General features: G+C 42.9%; 1 protein-coding gene across 2 annotated transcripts; it reads right to left on the bottom strand.

Annotated features, from left to right (window-relative positions):
• Positions 1-408: 408 nt before the first annotated feature.
• On the bottom strand, positions 409-27502 carry tmem260 (transmembrane protein 260). 2 transcript variants are annotated; one of them, XM_086050358.1, is made up of 16 exons: positions 27165-27502; positions 21834-21865; positions 19856-20007; positions 8482-8659; positions 8282-8395; positions 8025-8204; positions 7904-7944; positions 6732-6818; positions 5562-5670; positions 5289-5461; positions 4239-4410; positions 3714-3853; positions 3070-3246; positions 2189-2242; positions 1875-1959; positions 409-1720 (listed from the first exon to the last, which is right to left on the bottom strand). In XM_086050358.1, the coding sequence occupies exons 1-16, from the start codon at positions 27286-27288 to the stop codon at positions 1460-1462; spliced, it is 2079 nt and encodes a 692-aa protein (XP_085906484.1). In that variant the 5' UTR covers positions 27289-27502; the 3' UTR covers positions 409-1459. The 2 variants fall into 2 exon arrangements, with proteins under 2 accessions (XP_085906484.1, XP_085906485.1); XM_086050359.1 differs by lacking the exon at positions 27165-27502 and adding an exon at positions 22150-22356.

The following is a 27502-nucleotide window of genomic DNA, read 5'->3' as shown; positions in this document are numbered from 1 at the left end:
CCCCATTCATAGACCTGCTGCTCTCGCTGTTCCCGTCTCACCCTCACTTGCCTCGCATTCCTCCCCCCTCCACGCTTGCCCCATCACTCTACTCTGCCTGGCTGGGCTCACAGAGCTCTTATCTCCTCAGACGCCCCACATTCCAGCGTCGTCGTGGCTCCCTGCCTGCATCCTCGGTCACGGCGATTCCACGGGTTCCCACAATCCTCGGCAGCTTGCTGATTTAGGGTGGGCAACTGACTCTCAGAGGAAGAAGCGGCGAGAGGAGAGGAGAGGGTTGGGGAGGACGGGGTGAGGGCGGAAGGGAGACAAGTAAAGTCAAAACATAAACAGGGCATAAGACAACAAAGCCCACAAACGCACAACTTGCGATGTCACGAATGCGGTGGGCAACAACCACACAAAGTCTTCTGTGTTCCCAATTTCTTTATTTAACCAACAGAAAAAACTTTGGACACAAAAAGGTGACAAATGTGTTCAGAATAACCCCAACTTTCAATGTAGAAAATAACGGGCTGCCATCGCTCCTCTGACAATGTCAAGATTATTCAGCGAAAGATGCACTCAGCCCTCCAGTGGGACGTCAACATCTGGGTCCTTAGTGTGAAGTCTCACTCATATATTCAGGTGGCCATTAAAGGCACGTCTACAGGAGCTTGCATATCAATTGTGCGTCTGGATTTATCCGAAAATCGAGGAGCGCTGAACCATTTACCGTGTATTTCTGGGTGTGTCTGACATGGGAAGGACTTTGTCTGAGATCTACGCATATTCACGCACATGCGTAAATATTTTTTTAAAAACTGACGCGTGTGCGCACACGCTTTTTAAAAGGGTCTCTGGCATTGTGACATTTCATTTAAATCCATGAAGGATTACAGGCCTCCCGTTAGGACGGAAGAGTGGGGGGTGTGGGGTGGGTGCCTAATCGAATCCATTAGTTTTAAACATTTAAAAGACCATCTAAGATAGACTGATGGATGGACAGGGGGATGGGTGGCGAGTGCCGGGACTGGGTGGCACAGTGCAAGTCTGTACTAGATTAAACAGCTGCTCTAATCCCCTATTTCTGCCCCCAAATTGGGTTTCCCTCAATCTCGTCATCCTAATGTGAGAGAAAAAAAAAAAGAGAAGTGGAGCGTCGGCCAAGGCAAAAATAATCAGTACATTAAAAGCTGCATGAGCAGGAGTGGAGGGGTGAACGGAGCAGGAGATGTAATGATAAAGCAATCAAGTGGGAGAGTCTAAGGGGGCACACTTGATTGGGGTCATTCGAGGCTTCCTGTAGTCCAGCTCTCTCACCACATTACTCCGATTTACTTAATCCAATGTGACAATTTAGTCAAAACCTTCATAAAACGCTACTACATGATTACGCTTCCTTCTGGAGCGCCAGCGAAACAAGACGCTTGTCCGCTTTTAGGTCAATTTCGCAACTTCTGGGTGTCAGGTAAAACTGTCAGGTGGTTTGCTTGAGGCTCTGGCGGTGCCGGCCCCTTTCTTTCAGCAGGTGGCCGATGGCCGAGCGTATGGCAGGCGCCTGCGGGTCTGCGGGTTCCTTGTCCAAGTAGAGGCTAAAGTGCTGGACGCTGCAGGTCAGCAGGTCGTCTGGACTGTGGCCTTGGTGACCTGAGCGGAGCAGCCTCTCGCAGGCCAGCGCCAGGTTCTTGTCCCAGTTTGAAGGGTAGCTGGAGTAGGACTCCACAAGCGCCTTATACAGCTGCAGGCAGACACAGCGGGACTATTATGAAAGCAGATGTTTTGACAATGCAACTGATTTGGCAGTATTTCCAGGAAGTGGCACTCAAATCTGTCCGCTAGTATAATTCAAAAAAGTATTATTGACGTAGAAGCATTGTTGACGTCAGACTCACAGTGTAAGACAGCTCAAAGAGGTCAGATTTGCCATTTCCCTGCATCCTCTCTGCCAGGTCAAACAGAAAGAAAGCCGTCTTCATCCTGAAACAAAGCGCTTAGGATCAGGGCTAAGTGCTGGCTGGCTGGGTGGATGACGCACCACTTCAATAAAGTGACTTATGGAGATGCGGTTGCAGAACAAAATGCACACGTACTGAAGATGCTCGACCACACGGGACTGATTTATGGAGATGTTCAAGCAAGGAGCCACATTTTTCGTTTTTTTGATGCAAAGTGTATCAGCATCTTAAATTAGGCAGTTTGACTGTACCTGGCTTGCCACATCTCCTCGTTAGCCACACGCTCCCAGGATGCAGAGTGGAAACTGTTCGCACATGCGAGGGGAGAAAAAAAACAAAAAAACATTTATCTAAAAAGCTTCAGGCAGTAACACGAAATGAATACAAATGTGAATATATTGTTCCACTAGACTTGTGCGTGGTCTGGAGCGCTAAACAAATGTTTGCTGCATAAACTTTAAATGACTGCGCAACAATGCCAGCTTGCACATTAGACATGGAGTAAAACCACATTTGCCTTTTTTCACTTTAAGATTGTAACCACTTGACCTCTTCTTCAAAAGAATATTTTAGCAAGGTCCCGTTGCTAATATTTAGCTGGTGGGCATCAGCGGACACGCTTGTCGTGAGGGTGCGGGAAATAATGTCACAGTATTCAGCCGTGGATATCTGAGTGAATGAGGGGCTGCTGGCAACCGCAACAGAATATGTAGCTCTGACTAATTCCACTTTTGACACACTTATTGACAAAACGCAATATGAAACTCATTATTTTCCATCTTCACTTTCATTTCAAATGGCTGAGAGCCTAATGTCTATGCTCTGCTTGAATTCACCAAGAAAGCAGATCACGGCGCGGAGAATAGAGCACAGCCAAGCTCCATGAGGACGACTGAGGAGCTGCGAGACAAGAAGCAAACAGATCTGCATCCTCTGATTAAATGCATGATGTTTACTTGTCTGTCTGAATGACAAACAGAACGGCAAAATGAAAAATAAAACTCGTGTTCTTTATAATAAATTTATCAGGAAGTTTTTCCTGTCTCAATGATGCAATGGCAGAATTGGTAATATAGGACATTATTACATTGTGCAGGTGTAGCTAATATTGTAGCCACTCTTGGTTGCTCACCGGTTGTGTGGCTCGCTCCAGTTGTAAAGGTTGTGTGTGCGACTCGCCCAGACTTTGGGGTGAAACTGCCTCCGAGCAGGCGCCAAGAAGTCACACACACCAAAGGGCCAGCGCGAGAAGCTACGACCCCAGCTCGGGTCGCCATCAGGCAGCCCGATACAGGCAAACACATCCCTCCTGCAGAAAAAGTGTCAGATATAAAATTAAACCCTTTCTGCCTCATCCCAGGTAATACAAGAAGGCTAATGAATTCCTAGGGATTGCCTCTTACCCAGCACACCTCAGCGTCTTATACCAGGTGCTAGTCACCAAAGCCTCAGGCCCTGAGGGGTTAAAACTCCTGTTCAGTGTTGCCCCACTGAGAGGCTGGCATTTTTTGCCTAGCAAATACTGCCCCCTGGTGGACTTGGTATTAACAGGTCTCATCTCAGTTTCAGAACAGAGCCAAGAGATACTATTTAACAAAATCAAGCAGATTAGTGACGAGTGATTCATCAAAGTCCTTTATAAGGCCTCAACATACGTATGTGCTTAACTTCACCATGCATTTAGCGCTGGGTCAACCATTGCACTGCCTAATGAGATCACCTACTGCTCTGTTGGACCATTTCAGTGGATCATTTTAGCATTCATTTGTGACTCACTGGGAGTTGTGGATCAGAAATTGCTCCAGATTGAAGGTGTCTTTCTCCTCGGAGTGGACAGAGTCCCATTGGCGGCCGGGAAAGTGCACCCCGGGGAGATGCGGCCCCAGCATCTTAACGTACCAACTGTATGTCATCATCTAGAAAGAAGAAAGAGAAAGTTTGCATTTGTTTTTTATTTTTTAATGATAAAATCAGGAAGGATGTGTGCTTGACCAGTTAATGGTGTTTATGGTGCTGCTATATAGACATGTTTACAAATGTTTAAATCTCTACACATTTTTGGTCTGTTAAACATAATTAGCAACTTTAAGTAAGGTCTGAGTCGACAATTTATCAAGGTACTTGAAATTTTTTTAAAAATCCACGAGTATTATGGTTAAGATAGTCGGGCAAAACAATACAGGCGGTCAACTTATTGACTTTATTTTATAAGAACAAGGATGTTTACTAATGCATACTTTATCGTCACAGAGACCCAAACTTGATCAGAAGGAGTAAGGACAAGGTGAGGGAGGCTCTGACCTCCTGTTCGACCAGGCGCACATCGGGCCGTATATCGAGACAGTAGTGCAGGTAGCGGAGGGAGTTCCCCGGCAGATCTCCTCTGGTCAGGATGATGGAGTCTGTTGGGAAGGAAGCTAAAAGCTCCCTGCCGAACCGTTCCACCGCGCTGTTGCTGCTCTGATCACATTCCCTAAGATCACCGACGCATATGGAAACAGCAGCTTTGTTTACTTGCATTAAAGAAGGGCTAAGGGTGCACCTTCACCTCCGTTCTAAGTGTGATGCTGTATAAAAGGAAGTCGGCATGTTTGCTTGTGAGTGCGCTTACAAGGTGCTCTGAGGGTAAGTTGTCAGTGCCCCCCGCCCCTTCGCCTGTGTACAGCGCTCCAGCTGCCTATCTAATCGTGAGCAGACAGGTGTGATGGGAATGACAGCGCAGGCCATGCTCTCCTCTTGATCAAAGCCGCTCAGTGATGGCTGTCTGGCACTCCTCTGCACCTCGCTGGTGTAATCTGCCTCCTCGGACAGCTAACATCTCAGGCTGAGCTCAGAGAGTGGAATCTATGTGCTAACCGTGGCTCTCTTTAGCCCTTACCACGGGGTGAGCGGAGAGAAACCTGACATGTTCATACCGCGGGTATGAAGCACAGAGTAGAAACAAATCGGGTTGACTCAGGGAAAACTTATGCACAGGGATTTTAAAAGGTATGCGAGAGGACTTTTTATATTCCCTTTTCTTTTCGCTTTCAACTTTTTTCTGCTGAAGTAACTTGGGACACTGGAAAAGTGGGAGTTCATACAATTCAGAGTTACTTAATCCCTTGAGAGCATTCAGACCCTCTGGTGACGCCTTTTTCATGCCAATTAAAAGTAAAAGCAAAACCAAAACTTTGACAAAGGAAGGTTTAGTGGCGTTGATCTGCTATTGCTATGGAATTTGCACATTCAAGACCAAACAGGCAAAGTGTTGACAAATCAGACCAACTTAATTTCAGTCAGAAATGACTTTTACTACACCCAAAATTATTACATCCTAACGCATGTATGATGATGAAATGCATCACTCACCTGTGATTGGTGTGCATCATGTTTGCCAGGAGAGCCATGGTGAGGACCCAGGCTGTGGTCTTCCAAAACCCCCCATGGCCTAGCCTCCGTTCCAGCCTAGTGAGGGTCAGGCTGGAGCCGAGGCCAGCCAGCATGCACACTATAGCATCACCCTGGATCCAAAAACGCTCAACCTGCAGCAGACAGAGTGATTCATGCAGCTAGACAAGAAGCATTTTGCTGAATCACTGCCAAAATGATCATCAATTAAGATGATGAAATGATATTTCTCACCACTCCAAGAAGCAAAGGTCTACTGATGTCCAAGTTTGCCCTCCAAGCAAAGAATAGTGAGTATATGAGCAGCATGGAAAGCAACAACCAGGACATGGAGCGATACATTCTGGAACAGGAAAAAATGAACACTGCAAGAGAAAACCTGATTTTCCATTAAAATATGAGTGAGTCCACAGTTCAGCTCGCTAAGAGAGCCATTTTCTTAAAGTAGCCTGAGTCATTAGAATCCGGCGCCAAGCTCTGAATCATTTCCTCATTAAAGCATAGCTGAAAACTGTATGGGGAAAAAAAAAATAGAGAGAAAAGCCGTAACCCTGATTTTAGTCACTTGGGTTTCACAACCTGTTCACACACAATTTACCATACCGTACTTGTAATTCCATCTAATCATATCCATTATTAGGTAAACTAGCATTTGCATGATTTCATTTTGTCATCCCATTGCATGATCTTTGCACTTCTTCCATTAGTGTATAGTAAAAGGTACTTGCAGGGATTGGCTCCACAGTAAAAAAAAAACTGATCAACGTGTGGACGCAAATTGAAAAAGTTGCCTGCCGAACACGACTAAACTTTCACATAGTATGCAACTAGTTTTCACAAGTGGTTGCTGCATATATATATATATATATATATATATATATATATATATATATATATATATATATATATATATATATATATATATATACACACGTGTATATATATATATATATATATATATATATATATATATATATATATACACACGTGTATATATGTATGTATACGTGTATATATATGTATGTATGTATATACGTGTATATATATGTATGTATATATGTATATACGTGTATATATGTATGTATATATGTATATACGTGTATATATATGTATGTATATATGTATATACGTGTATATATATGTATGTATATAGGTATATATATATATATATATATATATATGTATATATATATATATATATGTATATAGGTGTATATATATATATATTTTCTTTTTCTTTTTTTTTTATATATATATATATATTTTTTGGCGACTGTCCAGTTCAGTCGTATTAAGCCACACCACTCAATGTGTGGCAAGCTTTTTTGGTTTTGCTTCTTAAACTGAGGGCAGTTCAATCTTTGGTTTTGATTATGAGTTGGACGACTTGCTCCTTCATCCTACCTATCCATTGAGGAGAGAAGGAGGCCTAATCCCGCCAGAGCTACAACAGGGAGAGAAAGGTCTGCCAGGCAGTGGTCCAATTGGGCCCTACAAACACACAAACAAACACGATGAGCACATAGTCGGACGGACACCAAAGACAAACTCAGACGCTCGTCCTGTGACAGAACTCAAGGACACAAATTATGAAATCCTCGCCATCCCCGATCAAAACAAACTCCTTGGACTGTGCGCTGCTCCTTTCAAACGGATTGACAGATTCGAATGACAGTGTCACGCAGCCCCCCCGCTGCACTGTCCTCTCTTCTCAGCGCTTGTCAGTCACTGAGCGCCTTCTCAGAGCGCAGATAGTTTCCTGCCTCTTGCTTAATACCCATCTCTATTTGACAGCTTATTGAGTCTCTATATCTCCCAATTTACACTATGTGTGAGTGTGTGCTTGCGAGTGGTTGTGTCAGCTTCTCCAGTGGGTTTACGTCTCCAGTGCGATATGCTTGTCATGTTCGCCTCTCTTCCCCATTTTGAAGGTGCGCTTGTCCATCAAGCGACGGGGGTGATGAGTAGTGGTGGGTGCCTGGCAGAGGGATGCGGGGAGGGGGGGGGCATTGGCAGTGTGTGTGTGGGGTGGGGGGGGCCCTTAAGATGCATAGGCACCCCATTCCATCAGCTGGAGAAAGATACGAGGAGTGGAATGGAATCGGGTGGAGATATGTGTGTGTGTGTTTGGGGGGGGCGGCGGGGAGTGGAGAAAATACAATTTTTTTCCAGGGCTGTTGCAGCGTCTGTCATCACAGCTCGTCACGCTTTAAAAACCAGCGCTGAGTGATCATTTCAAACTGCTGGTGAAACAAAACACAGCGATTTGGCCCTCTAAGAAGGTTCACTTGTGCTTTGATGGGAGAGAGTAGAAGAACAAAAGCTCATGAAAGAGAGAGGGATGGGCTGTGGAAATGATGGAGCTGCGTGAATAAGTTGGTGTGGTTAAACATTTATGCATCGCCAGAACCAGTTCAAAGGGTAGCAGGGTTCTCCAGCTCCCTGATTGTACCTCTGATCACACTTTGCTTTACTGAAGAGAAAACCATACCTGCATCATGAAAAAGAATTCTGTATATATGAAAAAAAAAAAAAAGAGTTTCATTAGATACAAAAAGAAATATAAGAAAACTTACTTAAGCAATGAGGTCAGGTTCACAGAGCTCTCCGTCTTTGCCTGCAATTACAGAAAGAGAACCACGTAAAATTTGGTATGTCAGGGATCAAAAAATGTCAACTAGAGCAAGCAGCTCTTACCAGACTGAAGGTACCATACTCAATCCTGAGCAGGTGTGTTAGCAGGCCTGATATGGTGGTCTGGTCCCCCCAACTCCAACGGGCTGAGTTCACATAGGAGGAGAAAGGCAGGAAGACATAGGGCAGAAAACCCACCAGGAAGCACATTCCCATCGACATGACGCTACACAGAGACAGCTCCTGTCAAGACAGTGAACCGATTTGCAATCAAGGATGGTATTGCAAAAGAAGAAACACGTTAAGAACGTCAGGCTTACCCTGTGTGAGTGGAGTCTATGGAAGACCCACGGGATGACTGCAAGTACATACAGCACCAGGGTATGCTGGTTGCAGAGCCCCAGTCCGCAACAAAGCGCGCCCCACAGAGAACGCTAATAGTACACAAGGGGTCGAGTATGACATTGTGAAGACATCTAAGCGAGAACTTTGAAAATACCACAAATGAAAGTCCATTTACCTTTCGCCTCTCTGATGCATTCTTAGCCGAGTGAAAGCTGGCAGCAGATAAGAAGAGCAACCCAATAAAAAGATTGTTGAGGGTGAAAACCTCCGCAACCATTGACCACTGCCAACTTAGCCTGGAAACGGCAAAGACTCCTCCAGCTAGAGCTGCTCCAGGACCAGGACCTACCAACCTATCAGCGAAGGACAAAGGGAGGGGGTGAGGGGGACAGTGGTGTGTATGCAACATTAAATTAATACTTTTTTTTTTTTTTGCTTTTTGTAATGTGTGTGAGTGTGTGTGTACGTGTTTGTTTACACTGGCATACGTTTCACTTACAATTAATGGCCCGAATTTATGGGACTATATTTTTAGTCTAGTATGAAAAATGTTAATTCCCAAGGTGTTTTTTTTCTAACAAATTTGTTGAGGTGCACTCACTTATGTTGAGCACTATTCATGACTTTATAAAGACCCTTGGAAGGAAAAGTGGCATGTATTAAATTAATTGAACTGAGGTTTAAGAACACCTTGGATGTAACTTAAAAAATGTAAACTTCTTCAAAAGTATTCATAGGTCGATAAAGGCATGTTTGGATGAGTTTAGTGTGGAAGATCTTGATCACACAGAGCTAGGACCATAAAACCATCAAACAACAAATCACTTCTCAGAAAGCTGGATGCTGTTATAGTTGTGAAAACAGGACCATAGACAGTCTTTCAATTCATATACAGTGGATATAAAAAGTTTACAAACCCCTGTAACAATGCTGGGCTATTTTTTTTTTAAAATAAGACAATGATATATTATGGCATGGTTTCTTACTCTTTTTTTTGGTGACTTCCTGTGGCATGTCACTGGCAGCATTACAGTGCCACACAGGCCAGACATCCACAGTAGACTACAGCAGTTGAGTGTTTTTGTGTGGACACACACACACATTTCACACTTTCAATTCAGTGCTTATGAGAATTGTCTTACGAATGAATCTGGCTCTGTCTCCGTGTGAAAATGGCCTACGTTTTTGCCCCTTTTTCCCCAGCAGTGGCACACCCCATTATCCCTAGCAGTGACACAAAACGAAAAAAAAATCTGCAATTTCGCATTAAAGTTTTGCAGTCAAAAAACCCACAACTTACCCAGATTCTTTGCATTTAAATTTTTTTCATCACAGACAAGACCTAGAAAAACATATTGTGAATTGGCCCAAATGAGAAATATAACCCCCCACCCACCACTTCTCAGGGAAGCTAGTTGATCTCAAACAGCCCAGCATAAAAAAAATAAAAATAAAAAAATAAATCGCTGTGGTCGTGATAGCACTTTATCCTCAGCTACTTAAATATAAATGTGTGCACAAAAGTTTTTCCCTTCCTCCTCTCCTGTAATGTCTCCATCCCCTTTGCTGTAATTGAAGCAAACTTGGCCTAATCTGTCATACGCTAAGACCCACCACTTACTAAAATGAGAGACAGAGGGAAGAGAGAGAGGTGACAAATGATGGGAGGAGGAAGGAGGGCGTGGGGGTGCAAAACAGTGCAGTCAAATGTGTGTTAAGGGGTTGAGACAGTGTGCCGGATGAAGGAGGAACTAAAGCAGAAAAAAAGTTCAAACACAGAGAGGGGGCAAAAGAGAAATGGGGGAAAAAAAAAAAGGAGCAGCCCGGTCCCCTGCACGCTGGCTCGGAAATATGAGCAGGCTCGACAATTAGGGAAGTCAGGCAGTATGGCCCTTTCCACCATTGTGTGAAGTGGCTTAGAGTCCTCATCAGCCTATCAGCTAACTGACAGGCAGAGAGCTGCTCTATTCAGCACGGCAGATACAAGCTGCAGGCCAAACGGCTGCCAGGTCCCTTATGACCCCACAATCCCTTGCCGGTGACAGCTTCAAGCTCCATAGCAAATTAGGCGCTCTCACATTACAATCGCAGAAGACAGATTCCATTAACGGTATCTGAAATTGAGTAGAGAGCAGGCCCGTTATCAGACCTGACTCATAAGCACCGCCATTAATCAGAAGGCATGATACCATTTATACATTTCCAGCTCTCTGCCTGCCGCTGTGATAGTCAGCCACAAAAGGCCTGATGAGACTTAGGCGAGGGGAACAATGGAGCTTTCTGAGGAAAGCGCGCTAAATCAGGGGGAAAAAAAAGAGAGGGAGAGAGGGTCGGGGAAAAAAAAAAAAAAACTCTTGCTTGCTGACTACTTTCCCTTTTTTCTTGGGCTTTCTTCTCCTTCACTATTTTTCCTCTCTGTGTTCACTGTAAGGCGAGCTCGTGAATACGTGTGCGAAAGGGCGGGTGCGGGGGGCAGAGCGTGTTGATGGGGCGTCTAGGCGCGAGTCTTAATAAGAGATAGCGGCGTCTTCCCTCGCCGCCCCGCTCCAGGAATTAGTTGTAACTTGAAGCAGGGATGAAGGTGGTGGGGGGCAAACGGGGACCCCTACACACACACACACACAAGTTTACCTCCCGCTTGACAATTAACCCAAAGCTCACACTCCTAGCAGGAGAACGTTTTTTTTTTTTTTTTGTGGGTGAAGAACAGTCATGGGGGTCCACGGACACAGTTATTACAACAAGTCGGTTCTGGCTCCTTAAGCCCCACCTGATAGAAATGCAGCACTCGTCACATATTCAGACACACGTCTTTTTTCATCTTCTACTACTTTATTCTCACTGGGCGGTTGACAAATCTCTCTGTTAGAACTTGACAGTCCGTTGGCGCCCAGTGATGTGTGTACAGTATAGCTGTAAATGGCCCGCCTGTCTGCGTGGGACCACCTGGGTCCACGTCTGCCTCTGAGCCTCTCTACAGCTTATTCTCCAGCCCGGCTGCTCCCAGGACATACAGACATAACAGGACAAAATCTGACGGCAGAGTGGCCGCGTTCGCTGTTATCGCTGCTCTCTATGGTGCAGGATGCTGCTGTGTAGAAATGCTGTGGCTCAGCCTCAGCAAAACAAAGGCCTGGCTGGAATGTGGCAGAAGAACAATCCAGCTATGACTCTTCTACCACGAACGAAAGCCTCACTGCCAAAATGTCTGCATCCTCACCTTGGCAATTAACCTCTTTGACAAGACACGAAGACTACAATGAGACATCCATTACGAATGGATGTCAATTACCAAAGGTCTAGTTTTTAATAGTCCTTCACATTTGAAGAATATCTACCATAAAATATTCTGAGATGATTCAAAGAGAAAGATGAAAGGTAAATACACAAATAAGAAATGACAATAGTACAACAGGCTCTGTTAAGCAGTGTCCCCTTCAAGGACTCCACAAAAGCGCAGTAAAACCACTTTGAAGTGTCAAAATGGGACCTGCCTCATTTACCACTCAAGCTCTCGCTACACAGTGTGTACTCGAGACGTGCCAGCGGCAGCAGTCGCCTGTGCTAAATAACTGCACACAAAAGCGTACACCAGCCCTGTGCACTGAATGGCACTTCACAATGGATCTGGTCGGGGCAGCCAGCTATACACGGCACCTCGGGGAGCAGACAATAAATACCACTACTGTGCCGTCGCAGATCAGCGCTGCACTGTTCTCAACCAAGTGGTTTTGGGGGAGTGCTGGAAAGGAATCACACATTCCTGAAGAGGGGAGGGAACCCGTAGAGAAGGTGGCCTGCTCGGGCTGGGAAGGACGCTTCCAGCTGGCCCTCGATAACACCCTCGGGTTCTCCTTTGGCCAGCACACAAGGCTGGGTACTTAGTAGCTATTATAATACAGAGCATTTCATTGCTTTGAACTTTAAAGCCAAACTGCAAATGATATGCTGTATTCATGTTTGCATTGAAATGGTATGCTATGGTAAGGGGATGGCAAATGTGTTACTTACGGAAATGAAGACCTTTGAAAGACGTGCAGCACTATGGTATTCATATTCATAACAGAGGTGTAGTGCATTACACAGATGTAGAACACTGAAAATAGAGAGGAACCCGCCATTTGCGGGAGATAGGGACCGGGTTGGTCTGCAAATAGCGAAAATTCATGGATAACCGACGTCCACTGAAGTGCATTGAGGGGGAAAAAAAACATGTTTTAAACCCAAAATACTCTTCGAATATTAAACATTTGTAAACATTTGCGCTTTCCACGAAAAGCTGAGCGAAGTTGGGGGGAAAAAAACAAAAAAAAAGGTTAAAAAAAATATTTGTAAAAATATTGAAAAAATGTGGGGCAAATGTGCAAATGTGCCAAACTGCGAGTAAGCAGCGGTCCACTGTATTCTTATATGAATCATTGCTAGTTTATTGACTGTTGGGCTGATAATTATTACAAATTACACTTAAAACACAAAACAGCAGGATTCAAATGAACAATTATTACGTATGTGTGCATGTGGTAAATGTGGCATAAATGGTAAATGGACAAAGCATAATTTCCAGTTGACATGAAGTACATATGTCAACCTTTTAAGTAAAATATTATTGACAGGATCGTTCATATTCTAAACATGTTTCTAAATGTAATAACCACTAAATGTCAGCTCGGCAGCTTAAAAAAAACTCGTACCCTAAACTCTCTATAGTCTGGATCCAAATTAGAACTGTTATACTGTACTAAACTAAACTACATTATGTATTGCCATTGATATACAGTGTTTAACTACTTTAATATAATTATTCAAACAACCTGTCATTAAGAGCTCATCCAGCATCGTGCAGTGCTTTCAAATGTGGACTCTTGCAAATCCAGTAGAAATCAATCAAGCATAACAATCCACCACTAAAACAACTATTTCCTATCCCGAATAAAAATGTTTACTCTACAATAAATAACTGCTGTATATTGTGACATCTTAAAATCAACAAATAATGTTTTGTCTTTTTTTTTCCCTTTTCAAAACAGTACATTTGAAAATGAATGGCAAACAATATCTTAAAATTAAAGATTGTGGTAAAAACCTTTTCTTACAGGTGTATTAATCTATAGAATTGGAATTTTAATTTACGGCAGCTGTGACATGAACCATAAACTGGGTCTAATAATTTTGTCAAGCACTGCACGTTTAACTCATGATAGAAAAGCACAACAGACATGAATAGATAACATGAATCCAAAAGCCCTTTTGCCAACAAAAATGTGTGCTTCTTTATTTAATAATGAACCGGTTGTGAAACACCACCTTAAAGAACCAAGTCATCACTAATAATTAAACATTAAATAGGTTGAAGACAACAATAGTGTCTTTTCCTTATTGCCTCAGTATAATCCTTTTCAATTGATGAATCACTGATTTACACATACAGTCAAGCCCAGTTGAATGTGGGATGCCACAACCCAATTTTAGAGCAATTACTGAAACATACTCCCTTCCCTCATCCTTAGCGTTCAACAAGGATGCAGTCTGCTGCGAGGAGGATAAATGAGGGACCCCGGCTCTGCCACTCAGACACCTCTCCTCCAGGAAGCGCTCCAGTGCTCCTAGTGCGTATAAAATTAATCAACACAATTCTGCTCAAACAATGCAGCCACTGACATGACAATTTCTCCCGCAATGCCATCATAATCTCAGCCCAACACACAAAAATGACAGAAGGGGGGAAGCAATTTACACACATACACAAAAAAAATCATGTTTATGCAATTCACTGACAGCCATTTTCCTTGCTGCTTTTCCACCAAAGTCATTAAGCACACAGCAGCGATACATAAATGTTGCTATATAGACTCCATTAACTAATTCTGGCTGAACTGTAATTGCCGAGTCTGATCCATCTCCATGCCGGGTGCCTTATTAAGACTGCCTGTGGTGGTTGGTGGTTGAGGAATGTAATATTGACGTCCGAGACAGACACAATCTCAGGCCTACGGGCAAAAAGGATTATTAAACTGGTACCGTATTCTGCTGTCTATTCGGCCCTCCTTCCCTCTATCCCCATCCCATGGCCAGTAATGAGGAAATAACATCTTCATTAGGCATCTGTTTAAATGTATTAGAGAATGAGTCCTGGGGGAACCATTGGTCATGCTGATGGTGTGCATGGGGAAAGCGGGGCAATTGGACTGCAATATAACACACGAGAGTGGAAACTAAACAACGTCAACAGTTTAGTGACACTCTCAATCAACACCATAATTATAAAAGCTTGATTAGCAAACATCGTTGAAGACAATATATTCTGGTAAGAAACTTGAAAAGGTAGCTGCAGGACTCAAGACAATGGCTATGACAGACCACAGGTACAAACCCCAATTCCAATCAGGTTGGGACCTTAATAAAAACAACACAATGATTTGCAAACCTTTTAACCGACAGTGTGTTCAACTGAATATGCTACAAAAGACAAAAATGTTCTACTATAATGCTAAAACTGATAAACTACTTGTTCTTGTTGTTGCAAATATTCACTCATTTTGAATTTGATGAGGATAAGCGGTTTGGATAATGGATGGATGCTCAACAGTCCAGGGTCTCCATTGTCATATTTTGCACTTCATAATGCGCTACACATTGTCAATGGTAGACAGGTCGGAACAGGTACTCACACTCTTAAACTATGAGGTCATGTTGTTGTAACATGTGCGGAATGTGGCTTGGCATTGTTTTGTAGAAATAAGCAGGAATGTCCCTGAAAAAAGCGTGACTTGGATGGCAGCATACGTTGTCCCAAGAGCTGTATGTACCTTTTACTGTAGAATTAATGGTGCCTTCGTAGATATGAAAGTTGCCCATGTCGTGGGCTTTTGAACTTTGCGCTTTTCCTCTTCGGCCTGGAGGATGCAACGTCTATGATTTCCAAAAACAATTTGAAATGCGGACTCGTCAGACCACAGCGCACTTTTCCACTTCCATTTTCCATCTTTGATGAGCACGGGCCCAGGGAAGCCAACAGCGCTTTTGGATGTTGCTGAAGAGGCTTTCGCTTTCCATGTTAGAGTTCAACTTGCATTTGTAGATGATTTTCTTAAGTGTTTTTGGGCACACGTGGCAATATCCTCTACATAATGATGCCGGTTGTTAATGCAGTGCCGCCTGAGGGATCAAAGGTCATGTATATCAATGCTTTTCAAATTCGCAGAAAAGTGTGATGATATTATGGACTGCAGCTGGTGAAACCCCTACATTGCTTGCAATTGTACATTAAGAAATGTTGTTATTAAACTGTTGGACTATTTTCTTATGCAGTTGTGCACAATGTGGTGAACCTCGCACCGTTCTTGTTTGCTTTTACACCCCATCAAGACGCTCACCAGACGTTTCAGTTTAATCTGTACACCTGTATGTGGCATTTCTGCTTTTTTGAAATGTGTTGCAGGCATCAAAGTCATAAAGAGAGAATATCTGCACAAACAAAAAACATTCACATCATTCATAAGTCTGAACATGAAATATCTTTATGTCTGTCATGTATACCTATTAATCTTTTGAGTACCATTTCCAAGGGTCACACTGTTCCAGAAAATTTGGGTTCGATTCAGAATTTTGTGATTTTAGCCACCCTCTCATTGCCATTTTGCAGATGTGAGACCTGAGGCTATTTAGCAAAACAATTCTACTCGACTGTTTAAAAAATGTCATGTCTAAAAAGAGAAAAGATGAATAACGTGGGTAGCTGGAAACAAAGGTGTGCCTCTGGCATGATACATCTTTTGGAAAACATCATGCCTGAGAGAGCAGAGGCAGGCAAGGCCAGGGGCCCATCTCAACCATATTGGTGATGGCATAAGAGGTGCCACACATTCACCCTCCTGTTATCTGAGGAATCAGCCGGGCCAGTTTGAAGCAATCCAGGGTATAGAGGCTGACAGACATGTTTGGCGTGCTTATTATGTAATCGCGATCAAACTAAAAATGCTGATGTTTGAGTGATCCAGGGTTGTTTTTCCTACTCTGAAGGCTGTCAGCATGCTAACGTGGCTGCTCCTGGTTTCTCGGGATAAGCTCGGGAATGGGAAGAGATCCCTCTAAGGTAGTGGAGATACAGAGCTTTAGCAGATAAAGTGTGAAACGAGAGCGCACGCAGAATACAGAGCTGCCAGGATTATCCCGTTATGAAGGGTGCATTCCTCTGGAGTCTCACGGCTGAGGCCCGTGGCATTCCACAGGCCAAGTGTTTTCCCTCCGTGAACCTCCGAGTGCAATCGATAGTAATTAACATTATGTGCGCCATCCTCAAAGGCTTGTCAAGCCACGGTGCGAAAACATACCAAGACGTGCAATTTGACCATCACACCACATGATCAAGGCAAGGGAGGGAAGTGGAATTGACAAATCAAAGGGAAGTGTTACATTTTTACATTTGCCCAAGCAAAGTGCCTTCCAAACCTATGAATGCACATTCCCCCCACATTAAACGCCGCAATCCAGCCGACTAATTTAAATTGATACTTCAAAGGTTTGGATACATTTCAGATAAATGTGCCAGTCTAACAATTCCCTCTTTCAGACAAAATGCCTTCATATAAACTGCAATACAATTTTCATTTGAAGTCATAAAATTGTTTGTTTGTGTGGGAATAAATTGAGCAACTCCGTTGATTAAAGACTCAAATGCAAATATTCAACAAATGACAGAAATCGTTGAGGAAGGGGCAAGTATCGACTGGTCAGTTTTGGAATTGTATTGGACAAACAACATGGGCGGAGCACCTCTGGCCTTCATAGCCACGACACTCCTACACTTGCTGATCTACAAACTCAAACGAAGCCCTTACAGATAACAAAAACCTTTTATGTTTTTTTTTGTTTTTTTTTTTAAATTGAACCCATAGATTACATTATGTTGACACTTAACAGCTTATATTATGACTGTTTGCTTTGGCTGAGGTCCTTGCTACCCATCAAGCTCTAGCAGCGGTGGAGTGGTGTGGGCTGTTTTCATAATGACTTTTCACTTTGCCATAATCCAAAATTGAATCTAAATCCCCAGAGATTACAAACAGGGTTATAGTTAACATGCACACTGTGAGCCAAAATGCTCCCAGACAGCATGGGTATTTCTGGCCTTCTCAACGTCTGGCCAAGAGCTACTTTCCTCCAACTGAATAGTAACTCATCAATGGCATCAAGGCTGTGGGGTCATAGAAAAACTAGAGGCCTAAACAGCTCATCTGCAAAATGCAGTCTGCTCTAAAAGCCTGCTGGCCCCTAAGGAGCACATCGTAGTCAACCCCCTGTACCTCTACTAACTAATGTTATACATTACAACCATGTCTGTAGTGCAAAAACGCAGATGTGGTAAATTACATCAATTAGATTATGTTGTTCGGTGCTTTTGGCAAGTAGGAAAAAACAAAAACAAAAATACAACCTGAAAAAAAATCATTCTTTGAGCCTGACCCACAAATATAAAGAAACAACAAAGTCTCAAATGAACTAATTGCATATTATCCACGATCAAAAGGGGAATTGAATACTGTACTTTGGACATCAACAAACTACAACGAGGTCTTCTGAATGTCCATAGAACCGACAAACTGCCGCCTTGGTTAGAAACCAGTAACTAAACCCCACATAGAAGACTACTCTGCATAACATGACTGTCCTTCCATTTACCGGCACTCATTTTTTCACACCTTGCAAGAACATAAAGCCATCAAAACAGGCAGAAAACTCTTATGTCCAAATTTGGTCAACTTCATATTTTCTCACAAATTGTGAAGCCCACACATTTCTGTTATTTTTACAAATTATTTTTACCAATTGAAAGGGTTGAAAATGGCCTGCTTTCTTTGATGCAATGTTCATGACTTGCTGTTTTTTCATTTTCTGAAACGTTTTGGAGATGCAAGGATTATGCCCAATGCCAACGCTATGTAAGATAGGTGAAGGTTACCATGAAAGTACCTTATCACAGTAAATTTGACATGCTTGGAAAAGCCCAAGTTTGAGTGGTACTAAGGTTAGGAAATGAGGGAATAAGGTAGTAAAAAAACAAAACAAAACAAAAAAGAGGTAAACGCATACTGTAAAAAGGGAAGCCGTACAAAAACAAAACAAAAAATGTATTACGTGATTAAGTCAACACGAGACCAAAAACTGTCATCATGAGCAGGAGAGAGGCAAGTTGCGTGAGAGAGGAGGACAGCGTTTGTGATCATGTTCCTTTTTAGACCCAGGAAGCACGAAGCGGCAGATTAGAAATCGTGCCATGTCAGGATTGGGCACATGCTGGGCAACGCGGGGGGCACAGGAATACAGGGATGTGGTGGTGTGGGGGTTGGAGGGCATGATAATTGTGATATACATAGACATACGCGAGCGCTAGCTCACAACGGGTGGCTGATGGGTAAACAGGCTGGGCAGAGTTGTGGCAGGGGGAGGGCAGTATGAGCTATGCTCCTGAATGCTGAATAGAGGATTAGGGGCACCACCGCCAGGCTGTCAGGACCCCAAAATGCCACTCTGTGCCTCACACAGCATCCAGATGCAAAAAAGTAGTGGAAGAATGTCAATTACTGTTTCTCCAAAGATGATTTTCTCTAATCAATTTCCTGCTTCGATATTTGTCTTGTGACGTTGTTACGTTTTTGACCTTCTGATCACGTACAAGTGAGTTTTTCTGGTGTGTGAGTAGTACGATTAGCACTTTCGTACGGTCGATATAAATCGGATATGTGTCCAGTATGAAGGCTCATCCGTACATGTCAGACCTATATTTATGTCATCGAAAGCCCAACATGCCCTTCGCGGAAGCGGGGCAAGAGTGTTTGGGAGTCTACAACGATGTGAATCTGCAAAGTTGTTTGGAGTAACAGCGTTGATTTAATATTTGACTTAATCTCACCTGTAACATGAAGTATAAAGTTGACGTTTTGTGGTGAAAGTGGTAGTTCCAAACTTTCACCTATGCAGACGGTTCATTTGATACGCGCAGCAATGACGTGACATCATCTTCAGTAGACGTCTCCATGAAATGAGGAGATTGAGCGCATCACCACAAATTCCCAAATTATTTCTACCTCCTTCCGCCTCGCTACTCTGCCAATACAAGACGATAAGATGAGCCTCGACACGCATTTATGCGCATGTGTGTCACATCACGCACGCGTTGCATTCACATTAGAAGTCGCATTTATTTTTGGAACGTGGATGAGTACAGTACATAAAAATCTCCGACTTAAAAAAAAAAAATTTTAAAAAAGGGAAAAAATCCAAATTGAGCATCACGCGCTGCAGTGTGAATGTAGCCATAGAGTCAACACACACAGAGTGGAAGATGATCCTGATGATTAGAGTTTACAGATTAAAAAAAATATATCACCATCTCAACAAATAACAATATGAGGTAAGAAATAATCAGAATGATTTTTCAGATAGAAATTTGCTTGAATGATGGTAGTAAACTAAATGCAATTCCTACAAAATTAGAATTGAGATGTACATGCACGCATCAGCTGTTTTTCTCTGCATCTACAAGGGCCTACCTGCATACAGTCATGCAGAGGGTGCCACATGCCACTGCCCCCAGCACGCTGCTCATTAGGTTGACACTGTGGGCAGGTGAAAGTGTGGGCAGAAGACACATAGTCAGGCGAGACAGTAGCGTGAAGAGTGGGTACCCGGGAGGATGGGCCACCTACACACAGACAGAAGCATTTGAAATCACAGTGAGCGATGTCGGCAGACAAAGTCAGTTTGGTTGACTAAATCTAGAGTAAAATTGACAAAGTCGTGACTGGTAAAAACGAGCACTTATTTGTTCTGTTTGATTCAAGACACAATGTTGTGCCTTTCCGTAATCACGACACAAGTTGACAAAAGTTCAGTTCATTCATGTAGTGCTTTTTCTGTTGTCACACCAACTGCAGGTAGGCAGAAGGCACAGAGCAGTTTGTTGATTGTTTGCTAAAATATGGTCACTTACGATAACAGAAAAGGAATAGGAAGAAAAGTGTTTTCTCACAAAGCTTCTCTTCTTATACACTCAGAAGTAAATCAACAAAATACTGGAAGTCACTCCATTTGTGTCCTTTGTATCCAGCTATTGCTATCCCACTCCCAAGCCAGGTTAGTGCAGGGATGGGCGTAATAATGGATTATATAAAAAAAATAAAATAAATAAATAAAATAAAAAAAAGGGGTCATTAATAAACTTGATGGATTGCTGAACTGTGACTTTAGCTTTTCTTGAAGAAAGTTGGAGAAAATGGAGTGTACAATATTGGATGCAACCACCAGAGGCGCCGTTGATTCAGTCTGATACGATACTAGAATTGGATTGATGAATAATACCTGCATCCCCTCTCATAAAATTACTGGCATGATACTATTAGATACAATGATACAATTTAGTGACCTTGAACAGGTTAAGCGAAACAGAAAATTAAAGAAAGCAAAGCATCTCCTCCCCGCACTCTTCACTTGTTTTTCCTTGGCCTCTTTCCAAGGACAGTGCAGCTCCCGAGAGCACGCAGCACAACACGTGATCTTCGCCCGCCCCAGCCCCCAAAACCACCGCCGAGCCGCAGTCGTCCTCGTCTGGGGGATCTCGGCAATCACAGCAATTAGCCGCTAAGTCTCCTTCGCCCAGATAAGGGCTCAGTCATTAAAGACAGATTCATTTCCCGGCACTGATAACATGAGTCACACTGGCAGAAAGAAGGGGCAGCGCTTCAACTGAAGACGTCCCGGAAAGGTGAGTTTGACTACTTTGCCGGTCAACGTTAGAACAACATACCGTACTAGAAAACTACAGCACGTGCCTCGGGTGGGCTTTGGAGAAAATATGAAGGTCAGAAGACATAGCGAGGGAAAGAAGCGACAGTTCAAACGGTAAACTTGAGCACGAAATAACGACACGAGAGGACAGATTCAAGTTCAGGATAGCTGAGACCAAAAAAAAAAAAAAAAAAAAAAAAGTCAGGGAGACGAATGGGCAGAAGAACTCTTGGGATCAAAATGGGCAGTCTGGGACACGGGGGTGGCCCGCGAGGCCTTTGGGAGGCCTGCGAGGCAGCCGGGCAGGCCACACGGACTGCAGCCCTAACGGCAGGATTACTGGCATAGTGACACCGACACAGCCTCCCTAAAAGGATCACAGCGGCGTAATAAACTTTATTAAATAATAAAACTTATTATAACTGTTAACCCGATTTAGTTCATTCTTTGCGGCTTACACACACACAAAAAAGAGGGGTGGATATAATAAGCCTTATACCGTACATAAGGCAAAGCGTACAAAAGCCATCGCCTTAGTATTGACTTTAATTGGATTTGAAAAACGGGTTGCAAATTATAGCATTCTCTACTTGCAACTTAGTAAAATAAGTGTAAAGAAAAGAAGAGGGGAAACCTGTGGACTGAAACTGAATTAATCTGCTTTCTGCCCATGCTTAATTAAACTTGCTTAATGCTTCTAAGAGTTAATGAGTGAATTGATTAAACAATAGAGCTAATACTTACCCCCAGCTCACAGGCAGTGGTGATCAGCTCTCCTGTGGAAGAGAATGGGGGAGGAAATTAATGTAAACCCAATAATTATTATTAAGAGACAAGTCTGCTCCCAAAGTTTTCCCAAATCAAATACTTGCACTGGGGTTTTGCATTAATTTGTTAGGATCAAAACCTGCAAATCTTCACAGTGTGACATTTCCTAAGCGGCACGCTCATTCTTCAGCGCTTGCCTCTCCCCTGACGCTTCCCCTCCCTTCCCCAGCACATACACAGACACGCAAGCCATGAGACACCCTCTCCAATGCACTGTCACACTAAGACACACATATGCTGATCTGAGAAGAATGCTTCCAGTCCCATCCTCCCCGTGCGTCAGGGTCTTTCTTCTGCCACTCTCCATGCGTCTCTGCCAGTGTCTCAGCGTCGCCTTCAGTCCGTTGGGCACAAACAGAAAAAAAAAGGCGACGGTGGTGACAGTCACAGAATGAGGTAAGCTGCAAAAATAAGAGCCGGCTGCACAGTTTCATGACAAGCTCTGTGTGAGGCACAACACAGAATGAAAAGATCCCCCCCCCCCCCCCCACACACACACACACTTTCAAAAGCTATTTGAGCAAGCTTTAATGTAGCTGGGCACAAACCCATTTGTGCCAGAATACACCCAGAGCGTTTCAAATTATGCTGATTTCTCACCCAATGTTTACATCTCCCAATCATGAAAATTGAAATTTGGTTCAGATTAACTGACGCCGATAAAGGTTTGTGTTCAAGACAGCACCCTCTACCGGCACTAGAGAGAAAGTCACGCGTCTGCTCCATCAAATTCAACGACGTCCTCATGGCCTGTATCAGCACAGCACAGAGCGTTAAACCATTCAGTGGAACGGAAAAGATGTGTGTGTGTCTGTGTGTGTGCCTTCAAAAACAGTCAAATGTACAAGAGTTGAACACAATTCATTCCGTGACGGTTGACTTCAAAGTTGTTTTGATTTCAAAACATTTTTCAATATGAATAATGTCAACAAATGCAAAATTAATTCATTTGTTCCAGGGTCAAACTGTCGCCATCATATCGCCTTTATGAATTGCAGCGGTTTCCGATTCCGATCAGGGTTTTATGCTGCCGATTCCGATACCAATTGTCCATGAGTAAGATGGGCCGATATTGATTCCGACACCGTTAACATGCATTAGCTGCACATTTTTCAATATAAGAACTGCTCACTAACGATTACTTCCATAATCAATTAATCTGTCAATTTGTTTTAATTAATTGATTAATCAGATTTACAAAAAATATTCCATTAAAATGTCGTCCCTCTATTATACAAAAACATGACATTATTTCAAATTGATAGTGCAGAAAATGCAGACATAACGATTCAGAAGGGCTTTGCAATTAATCAAAATTCAATTACAATTACGATTATTACACTCCACGATTACAAAATTGGCATAATCGTAAAAAACGATTATTAAGTTGCATTTATATCCAACACACTATGTTTGTTTACGCAAGGAAATCATACATTTACACTTTTTTTTTTTCAATTATTGCAGATCGATTGGAGCACCACTAATTGATTGTACAAGCAAAGTAATATTTTAACTGCCATATGAAAAAAAAGTTTACCACAAAAAAAGTAAAACAAAAGTAAAACTACTCACCCTTTAATGCCCTATCCCACCGTTGGCGCAAGTAGCATAGCATTCTCGTCAGGGTTCGTTCAAGGTGGCAAAAGTTCACCAAAGATTCTCCAGACATTCGCCTCTACCCTTTCTGTCGCAAGGACATTTTGAACATGTTCAAAAACATTTCAAATGTGGCGAACGTCTGGAGAACGTTTGGCGAACGTTTGCCACCTTGAACGAACCCTGACGTGAATGTGCATTTTGTTATCTTCGACAATGTTGGGTCCTCAGCGAGATAGAGGCTTTAAAGAAACTTGACAAACACATCACGGGAAGTTGTAACTGAATTAATAATATAGCTCTGACAGCTGGGATAGGCTCCAGCACGCCCGAACCCTCGTGAGGATAAGCGGTTTGGATAACGGATGCATGGATGGTTCCTTTTTGCAATATGTGACATCACCTATATCGTAGTAATTTCTGGCTCACTTGTTTATCATCACAAGTCTTCTATGCTTTAACTGATTTCCTTGTGTGGTGGCATCACAAAATAAAACACAAATACCCAAAGAAAAAGGAAAATGCACGAGTTAATCACACAAGATTTGATGACCACAATTGGGCAAATTTGGGGACACTGTGTGGGGTAAAATAAAATTAAAAAAGATATTTACTAACTGATTGCTTTATCCAAACATGAACATATCAACATTGAAACAGTAAAAAAGGCCGATGGGAGACTGAATGGCACTCACATTTTCCAACCTTACTGTTACAGTGATTTAATGCCTACATTTGGTGCCGCACAAGGATCCCTAACTCTTATCAGTCTAATGGAGCATGAAGTCAGAACTCCTCCACCTGCACATCTTAAACACTTTCCAGTCCCATTTCACCTGGCACGAGCAGCCAGCTACTTGCCGCCGCTTCCACATTTTCTTGTCCTTCGTCAGCTTCGCATTTTCCCTGAGCGGTGGCACACTTTCCCCCCCGTTCAACATAAATCAAACTGAGTGAGCAAAAGCATCTCGCAGTGAGGCGGTTCTGCAGCCCGTCTCCAAAAATGGAAGATATTGACTCGACGGGGGAGCAGCGAGGTTGCCAAGAGTCTTTGTGATAGTGGAGCATGGGCACCCACACCGGTCTTCCCGTAATCCCCATCATTTCCACACTCCACATTCCTAGACAACAGTGTGCCCGCGGGGCTGTGCTCAAACTTCTCCAGGGCACATCACACCTAAAGAGATTAGGACACGGAGACGGAGACCTGGGGAATTCAGCTGGCACTATCAGAGCGGGCATCCTGCACCGTCCCTAAACACTGTGGAGAAGGGGCTGGCCATTTTTTCAAAGCAACCCCCTACCCGCACCCCCGTTTTACCATCCGCATTCACCAGAGCAGGCAGGCTACTCGGGGCTCTCGCCTCATCGTTCCGCATTCATATCTGGCTCAGCTTTTCATACGCTTGCAATGTGCAAATGTGCGTTTCTTTCCGCAACTTGTACGCCAGGCCGCTGCTAAGCTAACAAGCAGCGGAGCCTTCATTTGGCCAATTTAAACGTCTGTAACTTGACTATCTCAACTGAACACTCTCTGAAAATGTGCAAGCTATTCTTTCACAAACTGCATTACAGAGAAAGTTGGAAGGCACATTGGCCTACAGCATGGACAAGGTAGGGAGTGAAATACAGTTCATGTAAAGAAGAGTACATGTATGTATACATGTACATAATAAACTTGTGTTTCACTGAGGTAATAACAAATCTCAAGCATTGCAAATACAGCTGATCAGCATTCGCATATTCACTTATTTACTGATTTTCGGAGGGGAACTATCAAGGGCGTAGCCAGAAATTTTCAGTGTGGCCTGCGTGACACACTTTAGTAAGGGTTTGGGCACGGGTGGCCGTTCATGAGCGCGTGTGTGCGTTATTCTTTATCATACCATCCACAATCAGTTTCATGAAATAAAATTCACACCTGTCCAGAACTATGCTCATCAGACTTATAATCAAGCAGGAAGCAGCGTTTTACTGAGCTTAATTTACTAGATATTTGCCATTTTCTTTGCCGTGGCTTTCCGTTTGTGTACTCCCAAAGTCTATTTCTGTGCAATGCACTGATTCGCTAGCTAAAAGCCAAGCAGTGACCAACTGTCACAGTCGGCTGACACCATTTTGCATATTGTGATCAATGGCTCATTCAATTCAAATCATAACTAAAAGCACAACGACACAAAAATATCTTCATTCTAATTTTTTTTTTTTAGGTTTGTTCCTACTTATATGTGTTGGTTGGTTGGTATACATGTGCATTTTCTTTCATGAACAGATGAATGTGAATGGTCTAGTAAACAATGACTTCTCAACCATGTTGTGTGCTTGCTATGGTGTGAAAAGTTACGATTTTGATTGATGTTGATTGTAAGAATAGAGTGTTCTTTACTTAAAGACAGAATATTTTAGAGTTTGCATTCAAATCAATTGTATATTTATTCTTTAAATATGCAGTTAATATAAATAACTTGTGGCAGAGCATCAAAGAGGTCTAAGTATACTGCATCCATGTGAAAATGACAGAAAAATCCCAGATATAAAAATGTTCCCCTAGCTGTGGGGGTGGCCAGGGAGTGACAAGGGGTGGCCGGGAGTAGCATCCATTATTTGTGGAAAATCACATTGTGATTTTCTGTAACGTGTAAAAAAAATTCTTTCAAGTTCTTTGGAAAACCATACTTGGCGAGTTCATGAGACCATACTCTGCGTTCTTCATATTGAGAAACGACCAGTATGTAGAAATGACAGCTGTCTTACTTCATGAGACAGATCCACCACTAAAACGAGCTGAATTCACCATGGCATGAAATGTACTTACTGAAAAATTAAGGTAAAAAAAATTAACGTGGCTTAATGTTAGAAAAGTACAACCAATTGCCGCCAAAACTCACATGCCCATCTCCACCTCTGCCCACTTCAACCTCTGAAAATATCAAAGAAATCAAATCACCACACTATTTGGGATTATATGGGTTTAAGGTTGTTCCTCCCCATAGACGTCCACCATAGAGACAAAGCTTAACATGGCTTAATGTTAGAAAACTACGACCAATACTTTGTGGCGATTCTAACATTGGGTCGATTGTTTTGATATTTTCAAAGATTGATGCGGGCATAGGTGGAGATGTGCACATGATTTTGGAAGGCAATTGGTCGTACTTTTCAAACATTTTTAACAAGCTTTTTCTCTAATGTAAACATATATGTAAGGAAAATGCGTAATGCCCATAAAATACTAAATGCTGTGGCAAATGCTTTAATATTTTCAGAGGTTGAAGCGGGCATAGGTGGAGATGGTCATGTGAATTTTGATAACGATTGGTCATAGTTTTCTGACAGTAAGCCACGTTAAGCTTTTTTTACATTACACATTTTTGGCTGTCCCGAAATGTCTATACGTGAATTAGTTTTGATCCTTGTAGAAAGCATGCCCCAGGCATGTTTTTAAGACAATGGTATACTGTTTTAAAATGTGGAGAAAAATGTAACGCGTTTCCTTCAACATTTAGTTTACGTGGCAAATTCCAATTGTAGATCAGCTCACTGCAGCTCAAAAACGTGCCACACGAGCGGCTGCCCCAAAACACAACAAACCCACGTGACTTCGAACAAGGAAGCTTAGTTAGCTTGCTGACGAGCATTAGCACCAACCTGAATCTCCGCCGGGGAGTGTCCTCTGCACACACGGCACATAGAGTGCAAGCACGCAGGCGACGGTTGCACCAGTCAATATCCAGCTCGTCTTCTGCTCCGTAGCCATCGTTGACATGAACATATGGTACACTGACGCTTTTCGGAGGATAACGTGCGACAACTAGCGAGCCTTGCTCTACTTACACGCAGGAAAAAAGCAATGCGACTCGATTTACATGAAATTAGTAATCCATTGAGTTCAACGCAAAATGCAGACACAACATTCAGGACTGAAGACCGCGTACTTAAATTGAATCTCTTCTTTTCCTGGTACGTATCCGCGCCAGTTAGCAAAT

This window comes from Filicampus tigris, chromosome 13 (genome assembly GCF_054856515.1).
Source record: "Filicampus tigris isolate MCC_2025a chromosome 13, RoL_Ftig_1.0, whole genome shotgun sequence".
In the NCBI taxonomy this organism is placed as follows: domain Eukaryota; kingdom Metazoa; phylum Chordata; class Actinopteri; order Syngnathiformes; family Syngnathidae; genus Filicampus; species Filicampus tigris.
This window is presented reverse-complemented; position numbering and strand designations above follow the sequence as displayed.